General features: G+C 49.8%; 1 protein-coding gene across 1 annotated transcript in view; it reads left to right on the forward strand.

Annotated features, from left to right (window-relative positions):
- The window catches only part of PGPEP1 (pyroglutamyl-peptidase I), a 32,996-nt gene that overhangs the window by 3,773 nt on the left and 9,653 nt on the right, over positions 1-19,570 (forward strand). Inside the window, exons 3-4 of the mRNA XM_049640261.1 lie at positions 13,113-13,229; positions 17,315-17,547. Coding sequence (XP_049496218.1) covers positions 13,113-13,229; positions 17,315-17,547 — 350 coding nt within the window. The remainder of the gene's footprint in view (positions 1-13,112; positions 13,230-17,314; positions 17,548-19,570) is intronic.

The following is a 19,570-nucleotide window of genomic DNA, read 5'->3' on the forward strand; positions in this document are numbered from 1 at the left end:
TCGGCATCAATGCAGTTGCACTTGGGTCTGGTACCTTCTGCACAGCACAGTGTCTGCGGGTTCCTTCTGTGGGGTGGCTGGGAGCTCCCCTTGGTGTGTTTTAGTTGACCTGGGTAACACGGATTTGCCCGTGCAAAGGGTGTCCCGTTGGGTGGGTGGAATCCATCCCTCAAGAAAATGTGTCTCGGCATGTTCTTGCTGTGATCCAGACCTGAGTTCTGAGTCAGTCCCCTCAAGCTGAAGATGGGAATTTTGTTCCCCGGGCTGAGCAGCAGTTAACTTCCGGTCCCTACTGACTTTTCAGAAGCCCAAGCTGTCATCTGTAGAAAGAACCCCTCCTCTCCCAGGGACCAGCTAACTTCTCTTGTGTGTGTGTCTCTCTCTCTCTCTGTCTCTCTCACCTTCTCTTTATCTGTCTCTGTGTCTCTCAGACTCCCTCTGGTCTCTCCCTCTTTCCCCTTATGGCTCCATCTTTCTCTCTGTACATCTGTCTCTGTCTCTGTCTTTCACTCTCTTCTCGCCCCTGTTCCCCCCACCTCCTCTGTCCGTCTGTCTCATCTGACCTTCCTTCTTCATGCCTTGGGTGAACGTGTGCTCTAGTGGAGAGTGAACTGTTTCCCACAAGCCACAATGGGGAGGTGGGAGTGCTGGGGACGGAGGGCACCCCCTTTTCATCTTTCCCCAGGGTGGCGCTGCCCCTCAGCACCTCTCACAGAAGGGGCTTAATCTTTGGAGTCTCCTGTCTCCCCCTGGGTCTAGGGTGACGGGTGTGGGACACTGGCTGCAGATCTCTCTTCCTAGGAGGCTCAGGTGGGTGTCAAGGGCCGGGACCCCCTTGGCTTGGGGCCGTCTGGAGTGTTCCCTGCCCAAGCGCCACGAGGAGGAGCTGGGTCACAGGTCCTGGTGACATCACGGGACAATTACTGCCACAGTGAGTCTAGACAGACCTGCTAAGGATATTAACCAGGGAACAAAGGGGGTCTTTGTCGTGGGGTCAAGGGAATCGGTCAGATGCGGCCTCGCGGCGGGGTCTTGTCAGGTGGACTGGGGTCTAGACAATGCGCCGTCTGGGGCGTGGGAGCCCTGTTCGTTTCACGGGTGTGTGCTCAGCAGCCACGCTCACCGCGGTGTCGTGGGACTTGGGGTATGCTTGCCGCTCCCCTCCTCCCCCAGGAGGACTGTCCAGCCCTGCTGGGACAGAAAGCCTCCCGAGGCAAAGAATTCAGCTAGATTACAGGCCACCCGCTTCTGATCACTTCGGATGAGCCTTATATAGCCGCTCCTTCCCCCGCCACTGCCTTGTTTAAAATTGGGGAATAACTTGCATAAAGCGACACTACAGATCTTTAGCGCCCCTAACACTTCAGTGAAGAGTATTTATACCCTTGTCAGGGATATTTCGGTCAACATAGTGACCCATTTCCAGCAACCTGGAATGTTCCCTCCTGCCCCTCATCGCTTCCCCAGCACCCTCCGCCCTGCCCCCCCCCCCCCCCAAGGCAGCTGCCGTCCTGACCTCAGTCACCTTGCATGAGTTTTTGGTTAGCCTCAGACTGTGACTGAACAAGATGGCCCAGTCTCTGTGTCCCCCGCGGGCCGGCTGCTTTTGCTTAGCCTGAGTTGGTGGCAGGAGGGCGACCGGCTCTTTTCCCGACTCACCCCCTCCTCCCACTGACCTTGGCATTGAGGGGCTTCAGGGTTTGCTCCCAAAGAATGAAACGGCAGGGGCACTGTGGAGGGGTGGGTGGAGGTGGTGGTATATTTTCGGTGGCAGCTTTCTTAGTTTAGATTTTTTTTGCCCCCCAGATGAGGGGGCGGGGGCTAGGTGATGACCCAGAGCACAGGAGGAGCAAAGATCAGGACAAGAAGGCTACTCCCAGGGCACCTGGCTGGCTTGGTCAGTGGGGCATGTGACTCTTGATCTCAGGGTTGTGAGTTCGAGCCCCACGTGGGGCATGGAGCCTCCTTAAAAAAGCAAAAATTGAAAAAAAAGGCAGTGAGTCATTCCATGGCTCCTTGGTGAGGCCACCTCATTCCCCACCACCGAGAACCGATGTGGGCATGTGGCCATCCCACTAATGCTCAAGAAACATCACCCAGTGGAGACAGCCCTTGAGTTGATCTAGGCAAGTGACACTGCTCAGAACAGAGTGCCCGTCCTGCCGGGCAGAGAGGATCCGTAGGGAGGGCCTGCTGTTCCGAGCCAGGCATCCAGCCTTGGCACATCACATGTCATGGTGGCCACCAGGAGGGTTATGGTGCCCGAGAGAAGGTTTCTCGGGTTGGTCACCAATAGAGTTAGCATCCTTTGTCCCCCCGCCCACAGAGGTGGTTTCCCCAAGTACACGTGTCTGGGCTTGTGGGTGGCCTGGCCTGTGGACAGCTCCCCAACTGGAACCAAACAAGTAAAGGTGATTTTTTGGGGGGAGGGGGCAAGTGAGCGAGGGCAGAGAGAGAATCCCAGGAGGGGCAGACAGAGAGAGAGAGAGAGAGAGAACAAGTAGGGGAGGGGCAGAGAGAGGGAGAGGGGATCACAGACAGACTCACACCGTCAGCGCAGAGCCCGACGTGGGGCTCGAACTCAGAAACCATGAGATCACGACCTGAGCTGAAGTTGGACGCTTAATGGATTGAGCCACCCAGGCGCGCCCCTGCCCTGAGTCATTTAGACGTCAATTGCAGACATGACACCCCCTTGACCCCTAACTAATTCACCGTGCATTTCCTAAAACACAACCTCAGCACAATGATTAAAGTCAGACTCCTTTAACATAGATGCAATGCTACAACTTACAGCCCTTATTCAGAGTTTGCCAGCCTCCTCATTCATATCCTTCACAGCAGAAGAAAATTCCCCATCGTACATTGCATTCAGTTGTTCTACCTCTTTAATCCCCTGTAATCTGGAAAGTTCCTCGGTCTTTCTTTGTGTCTCACGTCAGGACACTTGCTGAGAGCCGCTCAGTTCTTTGGAGAGCGTCCTTCGGTGGGGTTTGTTTGACGTTTCCTCTTGATCACACGGAGGCTGCAGGTTTTGGCAGGAGGTCCTCAGAAGCGATGTTGTGTCCTTCTTGGTGCATTGTATTGGGAGTCACCAGAGTTTGAAGTGATTTGTGACTGGTGTTGTTGACCTTGATCGGTTGCTAAAGATGAGATCTGGTGGACTTCTCTCCTATGATATTATGATCTTGCCCTTTGTAATTAAAAAGTACCCTGTCGTGAGATACTTTGTAGTGTATAAATACTTGTTTAGACTTCCTTTTAGCATCCCCTGGTGAGTGTTGCCTGAATCAGTTTTTATTTTTTTTATTTTTATTTTTTTTTAATGTTTTTATTTATTTTTGAAGGAGAGAGAGACCGAGCGTGAGCAGGGGAGGAGCAGAGAGAGAGAGGGAGACATAGAATCTGAGGCAGGCTCCAGGCTCCGAGCCATCAGCCCAGAGCCGGACGTGGGGCTCGAACTCACGAACTGGGAGATCATGACCTGAGCCAAAGTCGGACGCTTAGCCGACTGAGCCACCCGGGCGCCCCTCCTTTGACACTTTTTTTTGGCCTCCTGCTTTTAGGAGTTTATTTGTATCCACGTGGACTTAACTGCCCTCAAGATATGACCATGGCTCACTCTCAGTCTTTATTTTGATGTTCAAATTGTCGATGTTCAGATTGTCTCAGATTTGGCTCGTGGCATTCCCTTCAGGCTGGCTCCTGTGTCCTTTTTGTGTGTCCCCATCATTCTCTGAGCACGTCGCTTTTTGTTGTTTTTTGTTTGGTTGGTTTTTTGGTTCCAGAGTCAATTTTTGCAAATGAGCTATTTCAGAATAATTTTAGAACCTAACTGACGAATTCAGAAAGATTGCACAGATAATACAAAGGGTTCCTGCACATGCCTTGCTTGATTTCCCCTAGTGTGAACATCTTAAATAACTACTACATTTCTCGAAATGAAGAAACCAACCCTGGTCCACCACTGTTAGTAAACTCTGGACTTTGTTCCGGTTTCATGAGTTTTCCCACTAATGTCCTTTTTCTGTACCAGGATCCCATCCAGGATCCTTCATTGCATTTCACCAGGCATCTCTTTCTATTTTCTTTTCTGATTTCTACCTGAGTGTTGGATGTCAAGTGCTTCGTGTCCTTTTTTTTAAAAAAAAAATCAAGATTGGGTGCCTGCGTGGCTCAGTCGGTTAAGCATCTGACTTTGGCCCAGGTCATGATCTCACGGTTCGTGAGTTCGAGCCCCGCATCGGGCTCTGTGCTGACAGCTTGGAGCCTGCTTCAGATTCTGTGTCTCCCTCTCTCTCTCTCTGCACCTCGCCAGCTCATGCTCACACTCTGTCTCTGTCAAAAATAAATAAACTTAAAAAAAAAATAAAAAATAATAAAAAAAAACCAAGATATAATCTTACTGAAATACAATTACGTGCCCTAAAGTTCATCCTGGTACAACCATCACCACTATCTAATTCCAGAACTTTTTCATCACCCCAGAAAGAAACCCCATGCCATTAACCATCACTCTCCCATTCTTCCTTTTTCCTAGTGCCTGATAACTACTAATTTACTCTCCGTCTCTATGGATTTATCTGTTCTGGACATTTTATGTGGGGTCATACATCATGTGGCCTTTTATGTCTGGCTTCTTTCACTCACCATCCCGTTTAACTTATTTTGTATTTTTTAAAGCATTTTTAAAAATTTTTATTTATTTATTTTGAAAGAGAGAGAGTGGGGGAGGAGCAGAGAGAGAGGGAGAGAGAGAGAATCCCAAGCAGGCTCCACACTGTCAGCAAGGAGCCTGACACGGGGCTTGAACCCACAAACCGTGAGATCATGACCTGAGCTGAAATCAAGAGCCAAACGCCCAGCTGGCTGAGCCACCCAGGTGCCCCTCAGTGTCGCATCTTCACAGTCCTTCCCTATTGTAGTGTGTCCGCACTTCATTCCTTTTTACGGCTGAATAATATTCCATTGTGTGGGCATACTGTGTTTGACTAGCCATTCAATAGTTGATAGCTATTTGGGTTTTTTCCACCTTCTAGTTGTCGTGAATCATGCTGCTATGGACATTCACATACAAGTTTTTGTGAGGACGTAGGTTTTCGTTTCATTTCTAGTGCTCAGAAAATCAAAGGAGAACATCAAAGGAAGAGACAGAGCCCGATGCGGGGCACGAACTCCCGAACTGTGAGCTCATGACCTGAGACAGAGGCAGATGCTTAACCGACTGAGCCACTCAGGCACCCCTCCTTCCTTTTTAAGGCTGAATATTATTTTATATTGTATGGCTAGCCCAAATTTTGTTAATTTGTTAATTTTGTTAATTTCGTTTCTCCTAGGTATACATAGACCTAGGAGGGGGACTGATGGGTCATGTGGGAACTCCAGGTTCGCCCATGTAGTTTCCCTGCTCCGGCCTTGGAATCAGCCATTTCAACAAAAAGCCTTCATTTCTGTCCTCAATAATAACATTTAAAAACCAGGAGCTGGGGGCTGGGTGTGCTCAGTACTGCTGGGGTGTCGTTACTTGTGAGCTGTCAGTGGGCAGGGGGGGAAGCAACGATGCATCGGCTCACACACCCACCCTTACGTGCACCCATTTCTTTTTATTTAAAAAATTTTTTGAATGTTTATATATTTTTAAGAGAGAGAAAGAGAGCGAGCACGCACGGGTGGCGGAAGGGCAGAGACAGAGGGAGACCCAGAATCCGAAGCGGGCTCCAGGCTCTGAGCTGTCAGCACAGAGCCTGAGGCAGGGCTCGAACTCACGGACCGTGAGATCATGAGCTGAGCTGAAGTCAGACACTTAACCGACCGAGTCACCCAGGCACGTGTAGATTTAAAAAAAAAAAAAAAAAATTTTTAACGTTTATTTATTTTTGAGAGAGACAGAGACAGAATGCAAGTGGGTTAGGGACAGAGAGAGAGGGAGACACAGAATCCGAAGCAGGCTCCAAGCCATCAGCACAGAGCCCAATGTGGGGCTCGAACCCACAGAGCTGTGAGATCGTGACCTGAGCCGAAGTCAGACACTCAACCGACTGAGCCACCCAGGCGCCCCAGGCACCCGTAGATTTTAGATTCCCCATCGCGATGGGGAGAAAAGGCAGAGAGAGGAATTCCAGAAAGTTCTGCAGGGTTTTAAATTGGAATCGGGATAGTTCCCAGCTTTCAACAAGTGAAGAAGTACGGGTGGCAAGGAGCCAAAGGCTGAATCTCCAAGGGGGAGAGTCCGGGGCATGGGGAGCAGAGCGCTCAGATTCCTGACTCAGGGACAGGAGCGGAAGAGCAGCTATGTTACCTCCTGTTACCAGCGCCACCCCCACCCCCACCCCCAGCCTGATGTGGACGTGATCGCAGAAGCCTTTAGTGCCTGCGCCCTGGGGGCGGGGTGGGGGGGGGGAAACTAGCCAAAGGGAAGACAGTTAATACAGACCATGGCTTCCTGCCTTGCTTTTTCTTTGTCCTTTTAAAACGGTGAGAAAATCAAGGAAGAAATCAAGGAGAAAATCAAGGGAGAACATCAAAGGAAGAGACAGAGCCCGATCTGGGGCACGAACTCCCGAACTGTGAGATCATGACCTGAGACAGAAGCAGAGGCTTAACCGACTGAGCCACCCAGGCACCCCTCCTTCCTTTTTAAGGCTGAATATTATTTTATATCGTATGGCTAGCCCAAATTTTGTTAATCCATTCATTAGTTGATGGACATATTGGTTATTTCCGCCTTTGGCTTTGGTGTATAATGCTGTTATGAACATGGGTGTATAAATGTACATTCAGGACCCCGCTTTCAATATTTTGTATAGAGACCTAGAAGGGGAGTTGCTGAATCGTATGGTAATCCTGTGTTTAACTTTTTTTTTTTTTTTTTCAACATTTTTTTATTTATTTTTGGGACAGAGAGAGACAGAGCATGAACGGGGGAGGGGCAGAGAGAGAGGGAGACACAGAATCGGAAACAGGCTCCAGGCTCCGAGCCATCAGCCCAGAGCCCGACGCGGGGCTCGAACTCACGGACCGCGAGATCGTGACCTGGCTGAAGTCGGACGCTCAACCGACTGCGCCACCCAGGCGCCCCCTGTGTTTAACTTTTTGAGGAACCACAAACTGTTTCCCACAGCAGCTGCACCATTTCACTTTCGTTTTTTTTGTTTTTGTTTTTGTTTTTGTTTTTTTCAAAGACTTTATTTTTAAGTAATCTCTCCACTCAAGGTGGGGCTTGAACTCACAACCTTGAGGTCAAGAGTCACGTGCGCCACCGACTGAGCCAGCCAGGCAACCCTGCACCATTTTACTTTCCAACTTCTCCACGTTATTTCTTGTCTTTTTGATATTAGCCATTCTGACAGGTGTGAGGGGATCCCTTGTTGGGATTTTGATTTGCATTGCCCTGACGACTGATCTTTTCATGTACTCATTGGCAATTTCGTATAGCTTCTTTGGAGAAATGTCTATACATATCCTTTGCCTATTTTAAATTAAAAAAAAAAAACATTTTAGAGAGGGTGCGCAAGCTGGGGAGAGGGGCAGAGGGAGAGAGAGAATCTTAAGCAGTCTCCGCGCTCAGCACAGAGCCCGACATGGGGCTTGAGCCCACGCCCCTGGGATCATATGACCTGAGCCCAAATCAAGAGTCTGATGCTCAACCGACTGAGGCAGGTGCCCCCGGCCTTTGCCTATTTTAAAACTGCGTTGTTAATTTCGTTGTTCTTCTTGTTATTGAGTTGTAGGCATTCTTTATATCTTCAAGGTTTTGATTCCTTGTCAGATACGTGATTGCAAATGTTTCCCCTCATTCCATGGGCTGTCGTTTCACTCTGTTGATTGTGTTCTTTGGTGCACAAAAGTTTTCCATTCTTATCAAACCGAATTTCTCGGTTTTTGTTTTATTGTCTGTGATTTCGGTGTTGTTGAATTTGTTTTTCAGAGGAAAAAAAGAGCTCAGTGGGTCTCTTCGTAGGGACTAGGGGAAGATTCATTTATAAATTCTCAAATTTTTCCCCTGCCTCTAGGATGTGCTGAGTCAGAGATCAGAAAAGGAGGTTTTGATTTCGGTCGTCAAACTTGATCCGTATGGATTTTTAAAAAATTGCTCTTTGGGGCGCCTGGGTGGCTCAGCCGGTTGAGCGTCCGACTTCAGCTCAGGTCATGATCTCGAGGTCCGTGAGTTCGAGCCCCGCGTCGGGCTCTGTGCTGACAGCTCGGAGCCTGGAGCCTGCTTCGGATTCTGTGTCTCCCTCTCTCTCTGCCCCTTCCCTGCTCATGCTCTGTCTCTGTCTCAAAAATAAATAAATAAACTTATCTTTTATTTTTATTTTTTAACGTTTATTTATTAACGTTTATTTATAAGTTGCTGGAAACAGTTTGATCCTTTCCAGCTTTGCTGTTAAGTTTTTTGTTTTTTGTTTTTTTGTTTGTTTGTTTGTTTTGTTTTTGTTTTTGTTCTTGTTTTTTCTTTTTAGGCAGGACCAGAATAGTCTTTATGCTGGGGCTAATTTTTCTCTACTTCCTTATGAAGTTTTTCCACTCTGGCTGATTCACACCCTCTGCTCCTTTCGAGGCTCAGTCCCTGGTCTTGGCACACCTATATGCCCATTAAGTTCTCAAACTCTCAAAAGATGTCTGCATTGATCAGTTTCTCCCTTCCCCTCCCCCCCCCCCCCCCAGCTATCTTCTTTCTGGGACTCTGCTCTGCAAACTGTAGCCTTCTTACCTTTTCTAGAACCCCAGCTTTGATGCCTCAATGTCTGAAAAGTGTTATTTTACACATTTTGTCTATTTGTTTCCAGTTGTTCCAGATTGGGGGGAGCGGCGGGGAATCTGATTCTGGAGGCTCCGTTTTAGCCAGGAAGAAATGGCGCTTTTTTTTTTTTTTTTTTTTTAAAGGAAGCACATACATGTTTTAAAATGCAATTTAAGTTAACATCTTTTGAGCAGTTTTTAGACTCTGCCTTATGTGTGTGTTGTTGTATTTTTCCTCCCTATGACATGGGTGCTCTTGTTAATCCCATTTACAGATGAGAAAACTGAGGCACAGAGAGGGTGAATGACTTACCGAAGGTCTCTCAGCCAGTAAGTGGTAGGAAGAAGGAGCAAACGTGGCCAGAGCCTCCGGCTCTGGAGGCTGTGCCCCTGACTCCTACCCTCCACCATCCATGCCTTCAAGAGCCACTTTTTTTCTCTTTTTGTTTATGTAGATGAAACTTACATAACATAAAATTAACCATTTTAATATGAACGGTTCAGTGGCATTTACTATGTTCACAATGTTGTACACCCCCCACCTGTCTCTGGTTCCAGAACATTCCCATCCCCCTAAAGGCAATCCTGTCCCCATCAGCAGCCACTCCCCATCCGCCCTTCTCCAGCCCCTGACTGCCACTAATTTACTTTCTGTGCCTATGGATTTGGCTCTTCTGGACATTTCATAGACAGAAATCATATACCGTGTGATCTTTTGTGTCTGGCTTCTTTCAGTCCTCATGCGCTTTCATGGCCATCCACACTGAAGCGCGGGTCAGGGCTCTGTTCCTTTTCGTGGCTGAATAATATTCCACTGTATGGCTAGACCACATTTTGTTTCTTCATCCTTTTATCCACTGACGGGTGCTCGGGCCGTCTCTACCTCTCCTGTTGAGGCGGTATTTTCAGTTACTTATTTTCAAAGTTTTACTTATGTAAGTAATCTCTGCACCCAACATGGGACTTGAACTCATGACCCCAAGATCAAGGGTTGCATGTTCTTCCAACTGAGCCAGTCAGGTGTCCCAGGAGCTACTTTTTTTTTTTTAAGTGTATGTATTTATTTATTTTGAGAGAGAGAGCTCGCAAGCAGGGGAGGGGCAGAGAGAGAGGGAGAGAGAATCCCAAGCAGGCTCTGCACGGTCAGCGCAGAGCCCGACGTGGAGCCTGATCCCACGAACTGTGAGGTCATGACCTGAGCCGAAATCAAGGGTTGGATGCTTAACCAACTGAGCCCCCCAGGCGGCGCCCCCCCCCCCCCCCCCAGGAGCTGCTTTTCAATGTAGGAAAGGATGGAAAGAAAAGACAGGGTCCCAGCTAGCAGCTAGTCCAAACCTCTATTTGTAGTTGAGGAAAGTGAGGCGCGTAGGTCTATATTTGTTTCGGTCTGTGCTGGAGCTGCTCAGTTGCTCAGCCAGTATTCGCAAGCACCTAGCTTGTGCGTGCCCTGTGCTATAGAAAGGACACCATTCTGCAGGGCTGAGGGAGTGTGTAAAGGGGTGCTTGTAAAACTGTCAAGTGCTTGTCAGGAGGCTGAGACATGAAGGCTACGGAGAGAGTTGACTGACGGGAAAGTAAGGGGAAGAATGTTCCATGTAGTGAGAACAGCCAGTGCAAAGGCCCTGAGGCAGGAGTGAGTCTGGTATGTGGGAGGCCACATGGCTGGAGTGAAGTTAGCCAAATGGGGGTGGGGAGGGTTGGGGGTGAAGGGAGAAGGGAGAGAAGGGCAAGGAAATTGGCAGCGTCCGGCTTATGGGCCTCATGGATGATGGCGGGAGTTAGGATTTTTATTCTGGGTGTGGCGGGAAACACAGCAGAGTGAGCAGGGGAAGGGTGTGATGTGATTTTAGATTTCGCCTTGGGAGGCAAGCCGTTGGGGCGGCGTAGGGTGGGAGACCATGGGGTTTGAGTCTCCAAACTGCCCAACAAAACCTGGCGTATCCCATAAATCCCACCCATGGGACTCTCTGACATCCACCGGGGTAGCCTTTTCAACCCCCCGAGTGAGATCTGGGAATAATATGAGAGAGCCCTACAGATAGTGATCGTTGGGAGCGTTCATTTTACTATGAAAAATGCTCAAGCCAAGGATCGTCTGTCAGTGTTTGTGTGGCCATTCAAAACAATCCCCCCGGGTGTGTGGCACGTAGCAGGCGGGTGAGTGTTTATGAAATTGTGGGAATGGAAACAGAGCTCACGACGTAAAGCCTTCTGGGGGCGTGGTGGGGGGGGGTGTGTGTGACGGCGTGACAATTCGCTGGCGAGCTCCATGCCTGCTTCGTCTCCAAATCCCCACACCCTTTAGAGAATGTCTCCCTGATCCCATTTCACAGTCGGGGAAGTTGAGGCTTAGATGAAAAGGGAACGTGAGAGTAAAAATGCTAATGACCGAGAGAAAAAAATTATAATAAGAGAAATGAAATATGCTGCCAAGTTTCTCTTAAGGATATGTGAAATGTTTTGAAATGGATTTCACCCAAAATGTCACCCCCTCACCTCGCAACCACCTGCCCCAGCAGCGGCCTGCGCTCCACCTGTGCACCAGTGTTGAGCGAGCAGATCTGCCCTCTGTCTGGCCCTGGGACTTCTTCGGAGGGTGGGGGGTGGGGAGGTTCTTTCTGATCACTGGGCTTGGTGACAGGGATGGGGTCTCAGTCCCCTGTGCTGGAGTTTAAGACCCCCCCCACAGGGGGGGGGGGGCGCCTGGGTGGCTCAGTCAGTTGAGTGTCCAACTTTGGGTCAGGTCATGATCTCACCATTTAGGAGTTTGAGTCCCGCGTTGGGCAGTGAGTGATCAGCGGCCCGGATCCTCTCTGCCCCTCCCCCACTTGCGCACGCGCATGCGCTCTCTCTCTCTCTCTCTGTCTCAAAATTAAAAAAAAAAAAAAAAAAGAAAGAAAAAAAAGAAGACCCAATGATTTGGGGCACCCAAGTGGCTCAGTCAGTTAAGCGTCCGACTCTTGATTTCAGCTCAGGTCCTGATCTCACGGTTTGTGAGTTTGAGCCCCGTGTCCTGCTCCACGCTATCCAAAGCCTGCTTTGGATTCTCTCTTTCTCTCTCTCTCTCTCTCTCTCTCTCAAAATGAATAAAATAAACTTAAATGAGATTTCCCATACACGTACACCATGCCCCCCACCCCCTTGGTGTCGTTGTCTCCAGGTGACCTTGACGCACCCTCTTGGGGGGGGGGGGCAGTTGGGAATTCTCTGTCGGTGAGAAGGGACCTGCCTTCTCCAGCAACTGCGGTCAAATGAGCGTGGAGTTGGGACGGCGTGGATAGCAAGGTCAAGGCAACCAGATAAAGTAGCCCTGAAGCCGCGTCAGGGGATGCAAGAACTCGCCGTCAGGGGATGCAAGAACTCGCCCGCAATGAATTAATTCGGCGAAGCCAAGTGCATGCAAAAAAGGCTTTGTCTGTCTGGGACCCCACATCCACCAGTGGCAGCGTTTTCCAACCACTGCACGCGATCTGAGAATGATAGGAAACGATCCTGCAGTGGTCATTATTCATTATTCAGAGTATCAGTTAAAAAAAACTTTTTTTAATGTTTCTTTGCTCTTTGAGAGAGAAAGAGAGAGAGCACGAGCAGCGGAGGGGCGGAGAGGGGGAGACAGAATCGGAAGCAGGCTCCAGGCTCTGCGCTGTCAGCCCAGAGCCCCATGCGGGGCTCGAACCCACCAACGTGAGATCGTGACCTGAGTCGAAATCAAGAGTTGGACGCTTAACCGACTAGGCCCCCCCGGGCGCCCCTCATGATGTTTTTAAGCCACCTCATGCTCAAGATTGTTAGAGGGTCCCTGAGGAGTTGGGTCCACCTGTGAACATGAACTGAGATCCTGCTATGTGTGGCCTGCGTCAAGTCTATAAATAATTCTCATCAGGTATAATGAAGGGGAAAGTATAATAACAAATAACAAAGACAATAGTCGTAATGGGAGCCGACATTATCTGAGCACATACGATGTGCCGAGCATTTCTGGGAACTATTAACGTGTATGCGTTCGTTTAATTCTTACAGCTACCTTGTGAAAAAACTACTTTTTTACCCCCATTTTATGGATGAGGAAACAGGCTCAGAGAGTTGCCCAAGATCACACAGGGTTCAAACCCGGGCACCCAGCTTCAAAGGCCCGCAGCGTTAAGCTGCTGCCCATGGAGATGCAGAGAGAGTTTGAGAAGAGGGAGCGGGGAGGGGAGCGAGGGAGGAGCTTTGGGGCTGGGCCAGCGCGCGCACCTTCCCTACCACTCTGCACACTGAGTCTGGAGCCCCACCTGCTTTCTGAGGACGGGTCAGTTTATCCCCTGGGAACGCATTAACCCTGCAGCCCTCACCTAATGCCACAACACTCCCTCTCGTCTCCCTTCCAGGAGCTGGAGAAGCTAGGGCTTGGCGACAGCGTGGACCTACATGTGTATGAGATTCCAGTCGAGTACAAGACGGTCCAGAGGCTCATCCCTGCCCTGTGGGAGAAGCACAGCCCACAGGTGAGTGGGGCGAAGGCAGGTGCTTCCTCATCAGGACCTGCAGGTGGGCACCCCGCACGTGGATGATTTGTGTGGCTTTGTTCCTGCTTCGATCACCTGGCCGATGCCATGGCCTTGTCCCCCAAAGGGCCACACTTTCCCGGGTTACCCGTGGATGCGAGGGAGGAGTGCAAACGTCTGCGACCCCACAGAGCCTGGCTCCGTCCCTCTGGAGTTCTGTGTCACTCACGACCCATTTAGTTATAGGTGACGGTCAAAGCACACCTTAACTCAGCTTAAGCACAAACGCTTGTAAGCTTCAGGTATAGCTTGATCCAGGCACTTGCCCAGTGTTATCAGCCATCCCTCTTGGCCCTTCAGCTTTGCTTTGTGCCTCGCTTTTGCTTTGGCAAAGATAGGTGGCTCCTGGCCGATACCCTGCCGACTCAGCCCCTCAGCGGAAAGAAAACATGTTTCCTTTTGATAATTGCCCAGAGTCCATGGCTGATTCTCACTGGCCACTGGGGTCCCCTGCCAGTCCCTGAGCCAATCACTATGGCTGGGGGTTGGAGGGAGGAGTGCTCTGATTCGTGTCGCCTGGTCACATGCCTCCTCTGGTGGCCAGTGGGTGGTCTCACCTCTCTCCGAACCTCTTGAAAGGGGGTTCCACAAGGGGACAATGAGTATGGGAGGGAGCTGTGATGTGGTGTAATGGGGGCCAGACAAGAAGGAGCCACACTCTCCCACCACAGACACATGTGACTCCAAGGGGTCAGGAGTGGAAGTTGCCTGGGAAGTTACCTCGGTGGTGTCTCTGATAAGTGAGGTAACTGGTCGCCCGTGGGCGCCCCACCCAGCTTCCCACACTAGCCTGCCAGTTGCAGATTTTCCAGGGCCGTCGAGTGGAAACTTCCTTCCTAATGAGCCCTCCTGTCGAGTCTCAAGTGGAATTTGTCCCTTGTGAGAGGGGGACCTGGAGGCTTAGTGAGACATGACCAAAGGTTCTGTCGATGGACATTTTCTTCTGCTTTTTCTTTAAAAAAATTTTTTTAAATGTTTATCTTTGAGAGAGAGACAGGGCGTGAGCGGGGAAGGGGCAGACACAGAGGGAGACACAGAATCCGAAGCGGGCTCCAGGCTCCGAGCTGTCAGCACAGAGCCCGACGCGGGGCTCGAACTCGCGGACCGCGAGATTGTGACCTGAGCCGAAGTCGGACGCTTCACTGACTGAGCCCCCCAGGCACCCCTCTTCTGCTTTTTCTGTGCAGTCCTGCCTTTTTCTAGTTAAACAAATAAAAATACCCTAAAGCATGAACACGTTTTGAAAAATTTTTCCGACCGTAGAGAACCCTGCCTAGTTAACTGGCACCATGATTATTGCCATTTTTGCCATTTTATCACTCACACACGTATCTGCACACACGCGTGTGCATGTATGTTAGTATGCACACGCATGTGCTGTTTCAACAACCTGCGTGGAATGGGTGCCCGCGGCCGCTTGAAGAATTGGCCGCAAACTTCGAACCACAGAAAGGTAGTCTCGCATTTCTGGAGGCACAGAAATCCAAAGTCAAGGCCTCAGCAGCTATACTCTCTCTCGGGGGAGGGTCATTTGGGGTCTCTTCCAGCTTCCCCCTCTGTGGTCACGTGGGCGTCTCCTCCTCTCTGTCTCTGGCTTTTCTTCCTGTGTCTCTTTTACGGACATTTGTCATTGGGTTTGCGGCCCAGATAATCCAGGAAGATCTCGTCAAGAGATCCTTTACTCACTTGCATCGATAAAGACCCTTTTTCCAAATGAGGTCACAGTCGCGATTTCCAGGCAATTAGGACAGGGCTTTTTTTTTTTTTTTCTTTTTTTTTTTTCTTTTTTTGCATGCGGGGGTATCACCTTGGAGCTCCTTATACAACAGCTGCTGCTTTGTTTTCACATTCACCAATATTCAATTTATGGAACTCCAGATAGGACAGTGCCAGATGTGGGGCGTTCGGTAGTGAATCAACTAACCTTGTGACTCCAAAGAGTTAGATTCTCCATAATTGGCCCATTAGACATCATCACTCCCTTCTGCTGGACACTTTACATCTTCTACTAGCCACACTTAAAAGGTATAAGAACAGGGGCGCCTGGGTGGCTCAGTCAGTTGAGCGACCGACTTCGGCTCAGGTCACGATCTCGCGGTCCGTGAGTTCGAGCCCCGCGTCGGGCTCTGGGCTGATGGCTCGGAGCCTGGAGCCTGCTTCCGATTCTGTGTCTCCCTCTCTCTCTCTGCCCCTCCCCTGCTCGTGCTCTGTCTCTCTGTGTCTCAAAAATAAAGAAAAACATTTTAAAAAATTTAAAAAAAGATATAAAAACAAAGAGGTGAAATTAACTTTAATCATTTCTTCAACGTAACCCCATGTGTCTAAAATATTATCCTCTCAACCTGTAATCAACTTTTAGAAAGTTATAATTTTTTTTAATTAAATTTTTTTGTTTATTTATTCATTTTTGAAAGACAGAACATGAGGGGGGGAGGGGCAGAGAGAGAGAGGGAGACACAGAATCCGAAGCGGGCTCTAGGCTCCCAGCCGTCAGCACAGAGCCCGACGCGGGGCTCGAACTCACAAGCTGTGAGATCATGACCTGTGCAGAAGTCAGACGCTTAACGGACTGAGCCACCCAGGAGCCCCAACTAAAAGTTATTAATGAGGCATTTTACATTCTTGTTTGTGCCCAGTCTCCGAAATCTGGTGTGTGTTCTGCACCGATTAAACATCTCAAATTTATAGGAGCCACATTTTGTGCTCACTAGCCATGTGTGGCCCCTGGCTGCCGTATGGGACAGCTGTGCATCAGCCTATATTTTATTTTTATTTTATTTTATTATTTTACTTTTTGAGGGGGGGCACAAGTGAGAGGGCAGAGAGAAGGAGACGGGAGGGGGTTGGAGAGAGACCGAGAAGTGAGACTCACCCGAAGCAAGTCTTCTGTTTTACCTGAAGCAGGGCTCGAGCTCACCATCATCAGCCCATATTTTAAGTGGGCTCAGGTCATGATCTCGCGGTTCGTGGGTTCGAGCCCCGCGTCGGGCTCTGTGCTGACAGCTCGGAGCCCGGAGCCTGCTTCAGATCCTATGTCTCTCCCTCTCTCTCTCTCTCTGCCCCTCCCCTGCTCATGCCCTTTCCCTCTCTCTTTCAGGAATAAACATTTTAAAAGTTAAAAAATAAAAAAAAGAAATGTTTATATATTTTCTTACAGTGCCCTCTCTGGGTGTAAGCATATACACAAATAATAAGTAACAGTTGAAATTCATCTGTACTTAATCTGGTGTCCTGCTTGTTATAAATATTTTGTTGTGAGCATTTTATTATGTAGGTCATTAAAAATCCCCCCTTAGGGGCGCCTGGGTGGCGCAGTCGGTTAAGCGTCCGACTTCAGCCAGGTCACGATCTCGCGGTCCGTGAGTTCGAGCCCCGCGTCGGGCTCTGGGCCGATGGCTCGGAGCCTGGAGCCTGTTTCCGATTCTGTGTCTCCCTCTCTCTCTGCCCCTCCCCCGTTCATGCTCTGTCTCTCTCTGTCCCAAAAATAAAAATTAAAAAAAAAAAAAAAATCCCCCCTTATATCACGTTAACGGCTGGGTAGATTTTAGTAATTGACATGACTGCCCTCCTATTATTATTCTGGTGCTTTCATACTTTTTTCTCATTTTTATGCAAAACACTGACGTGATCACTGACAGGTTATTACCTCCTTAGCCTCGATTCCTGAAAGTTACACCATGTCTTTTGCATTTGGCAATATGTCTTGAAGGTCATTCTGTATAGAACTGCTCTTGGCACGTTAACTCCGTATCGTATCCGGCCAACCCCCTCCTAACGGCTAAGGAGGTTGCTTCCGGTATTTGATTGTATTAACACAGTTGCAATGAACACCCTTGCACGTTTCACCGCCTTGCGTGTTTCGCTTGGCCTATACCTTTGTGTGGGGCCGACTGTGTGGTCCATTCCAGCAGCAAGAGGCCAGAAACAACATAACTCCAGACAGAGCCCCGAGAGGATGCTGTCCTCTCCTGCACCTGGGGTGGGGGGGGACCCCCAGTCTCATGGCCCTGCCCATCTGTCTGCAGCTCGTGGTGCATGTGGGGGTGTCGGGCATGGCGACCGCGGTCACACTGGAGAAGTGCGGGCATAACAAGGGCTACAAAGGGCTGGACAACTGCCGCTTCTGCCCCGGCTCCCAGTGCTGCGTGGAGGACGGGCCCGAAAGCATTGACTCCATCATCGACATGGATGCTGTGTGTAAGAGGGTCACCACGCTGGGCCTGGATGTGTCAGTGACCATCTCCCAAGATGCCGGCAGGTAGGGCACCTTGGGGTGATTGCGAGCAGTGGTTTCCCTCCTCCACCGGCCCAGGCTGGCGTTGAACAAGCCAAGTGCGTTGACTTTGGCCTCAGTGGGCTGAGCACTCACCATTCACGAGGCTCAGAGCTAAGTACGTGCACATAACAGGTGCCACGGATTCTGCTTCTAGGACTCATTATGTGTGGATCTGCCCACCTCTCCCCTGCTCTGGGTGCTAGCATCTGCCGCCTAGATGCTGCTGCCCCGGCCGCCTCCCTGGTGTCCCTCCCTCCACCTCTGCCCCGGCCCTGAGGGTCCTCTTCCTCCAAGCGGTTGGTTTCTGTTTCTGTTTTCTGGGGCTGTTGTAATAAAAACCATCACCTTGGTAGCTGAGGACAACAAAAATGTATTGTCTCCCAGTTCTGGAGGCTAGAAGTCCAAAATCAAGGTGTTGGCAACGTTTGCTCCTTCTGGAGGCCCTGAAGGGGAATCTGTTCCCTGCCTCTCTCCCGGTTTTTGGTCTGCAGGTAACCCTTGGGGTTCCTTGGCTTGTGGCCACATCACCCCGATCTTTGCCTCCGTCTCCACACGGCCTTCTTCTCTGGGTGTGTATTTACATGACCTTTTCATGAGCACATCAGTCATGGGATATAGGACCTACCTGAGGCCAGTATGATTTCATATTAGCTAATTATATCTGCAAAACCCCTATATCCGTATGAGGTTTCTGGGTGAACATACAGTCTGGGAAGAAACTCTTCAGCCTCTTACAAGCTCTTTTATAAATTTAAGTCTGATGGTGTTCCCTTCCTTGCTTAATCCCTCCTGCAGCTCTCGCGGCACCTAGAATAAAATCCAAGCTGTCTCCACCACCATCCATAGGTTCTGTGTGGTCTGGCCCCTGCCCACCGCTCCACTCTCATCTGCCTTCGTTCTTCTGTCCCCCGCTGCATGCCAGCCACACAAGCCAGCCTCCTCCAGTTCCTCAAACACAGCACGCTCACTCTAGCCTCAGGGCCTTTGCACATGATATGGCCTCTGTCCTCATGTGCAGATCTCACCTCCCTCTGATAAGGTGTCTTTCAGGTTTTAGCTCCAGCACGTTGCCTCCTTGGGGGGGGAGGTGGCCTCTGCGATCTCCTGGACCAAGTTAGGCCCCCTCTGTTCAATGCCCTCTCAGCACCAGGTGTCTCCATGTCTCAACACTCTGTACACTTCTCCAGCCCAAAGGCAGCAGGTGGCAGATTCAGTAGACTGAATGGAGTAACCGAATTCACCATCGTTCTGTTTTTTATTTTTTTTAATGTTTATCGATTTATTTATTTTGAGAGAGAGATAGAGAGCGAGCGGGGGAGGGGCAGAAAGAGAGGGACACAGAGAATCCAGAGCAGGCCCCACGCTGTCAGCGCAGAGCCCGATGCGGGGCTCGAACTCACGAACCTTGCTTGAGATCATGATCCGAGCCAAAACCAAGAGTCAGACGCTTAACTGCCTGAGCCACCCAGACGCCCCCATCATTTCTGTTTTTAAAACTACTTCCAAAAGGCACAGATAATTCCAGACTATATTCTCATGTGTTCCCACTGGGAGAAATTCTCTTGCCCTCTCTCCTTCTCCCTAGCGATCCCTCTGTTAAAGCTGAGACTTAAATTGTAAAACTTCCTATGCACCGACACCTTTCCGTAGACGGTTAACCCTTGAACAACATGGGGGTAGGGCTGCTGATCACCCCCCTGCATACAAAATTTGCATAACATTTGACTCCCCTCACCCCTGCCAAACTTTACTACTGTTAGACCACTGTTGACCAGAAGCCTTACTGATAACATAAACAGTTGATTAACACACATTTTGTATGTTGTGTGTGTGTGTGTGTGTGTGTGTGTGTGTGCGTGCTGTATTCTTACAATAAAGTAAGTTAGAGAAAAGAAAATGTTATTAAGAAATTCATAAGGAGGGGCTCCAGGCTGGCTCAGTCAGTAGACCGTGTGACTCTTGATCTCGGGGTAGTGGGATTAGGCCCCCACGTTGGGTATAGAGC

This window comes from Panthera uncia, chromosome A2 (genome assembly GCF_023721935.1).
Source record: "Panthera uncia isolate 11264 chromosome A2, Puncia_PCG_1.0, whole genome shotgun sequence".
Classification (NCBI taxonomy): domain Eukaryota; kingdom Metazoa; phylum Chordata; class Mammalia; order Carnivora; family Felidae; genus Panthera; species Panthera uncia.